This window comes from Pteropus vampyrus, unplaced genomic scaffold (genome assembly GCF_000151845.1).
Source record: "Pteropus vampyrus isolate Shadow unplaced genomic scaffold, Pvam_2.0 Scaffold521, whole genome shotgun sequence".
Classification (NCBI taxonomy): Eukaryota; Metazoa; Chordata; class Mammalia; order Chiroptera; family Pteropodidae; genus Pteropus; species Pteropus vampyrus.
In genome coordinates this window covers 19520-20626 of record NW_011889302.1, presented here as the reverse complement: position 1 = coordinate 20626, position 1107 = coordinate 19520, and the positions used below count along the sequence as shown (strand labels likewise).

The 1107-nt window shown below is 58.7% G+C and overlaps 1 protein-coding gene across 1 annotated transcript in view; it reads right to left on the bottom strand.

Moving 5' to 3' along the window:
* LOC105307837 (arylsulfatase D-like) overlaps positions 1–1001 on the bottom strand; it is a 15911-nt gene extending 14910 nt beyond the window's left edge. The window contains exon 1 of the mRNA XM_023525063.1: positions 881–1001. Within this exon, the coding sequence (XP_023380831.1) occupies positions 881–1001 (121 nt within the window). The remainder of the gene's footprint in view (positions 1–880) is intronic.
* Between the last annotated feature and the right edge of the window lie 106 nt (positions 1002–1107).

Sequence of the window (1107 nt, the reverse complement as noted above, 5' to 3'; positions counted from 1 at the left end):
CCGTGCGGGAGTGGCAGTTGACGCCCTGGTGCCATTTTCCTGAGGATGAAGGAGACGCGTCAGATGCGTTTGTGGTCGGGGGGCGGGGGGGGGCGCTGTCGGCCACGCGTCCCCTTCTCAGGAGGATGCGGATGTCTCGATGCCAAGTCGGAGCGGCCGCGATGTGAAGCCGGAAAAGGATGCGACAGAAATCGCAAAGAGAAAACACGTCTGACGGAAGCGCGAAAGGTGAACGGAATATAACAGGAGTTGGAAAGAGAAAGGAACAGAAAAAAACTTCTGTGATGCCGGCGTTGACACGGAGCCGAACGCTCCAGGGACCTCGATGAACGCAGCAACGTGGCCATCGCCACCCCGCGTTGCAGGCTAAGGTTTTCTGGAGCGTTCGGGGTTACGCGCTTGCAGCCCTGAATCGTTCTGCTGGGACAGGATTCACAAAATATCACTGGCTGTTATTTTGTTTTTTTTTTTTATACTTAAAACAAAACCAGTTGAAAACGGGACTTGGCTTTCGAATAATCTTATGACAGCGAAAGTAACCGTGTTCCTCCACGAACCAGGAATCAGGGGACTCCTGGAGATTTTTTTTCCCCTCCAAAGCGGGAACTCATATCATAGAGATAGGACCCGGTCACTCTAGCCAAGGGCCTGCTACGTCGGGAGGGGAGAGCACGCAGATGTCCGGGAGGCGGGGAGGAGGTGAATCGAGCGAGACTCTCGCGTGGGAATTACTGGTCAGCGACAGATTCCCACGCTGCTGCCGATCCAGGACACCTCGGGAGGGGGAGGCGGCTTGTGCTTCTGACACGTGACCTTTTCCCCTGGGGGGAGGGCAGTTTCTGGGGGTGGAGGATTTTCGAGATGGGTGCGGGGCGAGTACCTATGAGGCCCGTGGAGTAGCCTTGCTGCTGCAGGATTCGCGCAAACGTGGTCTCATTCTCGGGGAGCCCGCCGGAGCAGGCGTTCCAGGGCAGCACCCGTGTCCTGCCGCTGGTGTCCATGCCTGTGGGGGAGAGTGGACACGAGGCACTCACCTTCCGTGGGCTGCACTGGGGGCCCGCTCTGCGGACGGCTGCGCACGCTCCCAGGGGCCTCTCCGCAGTGCCC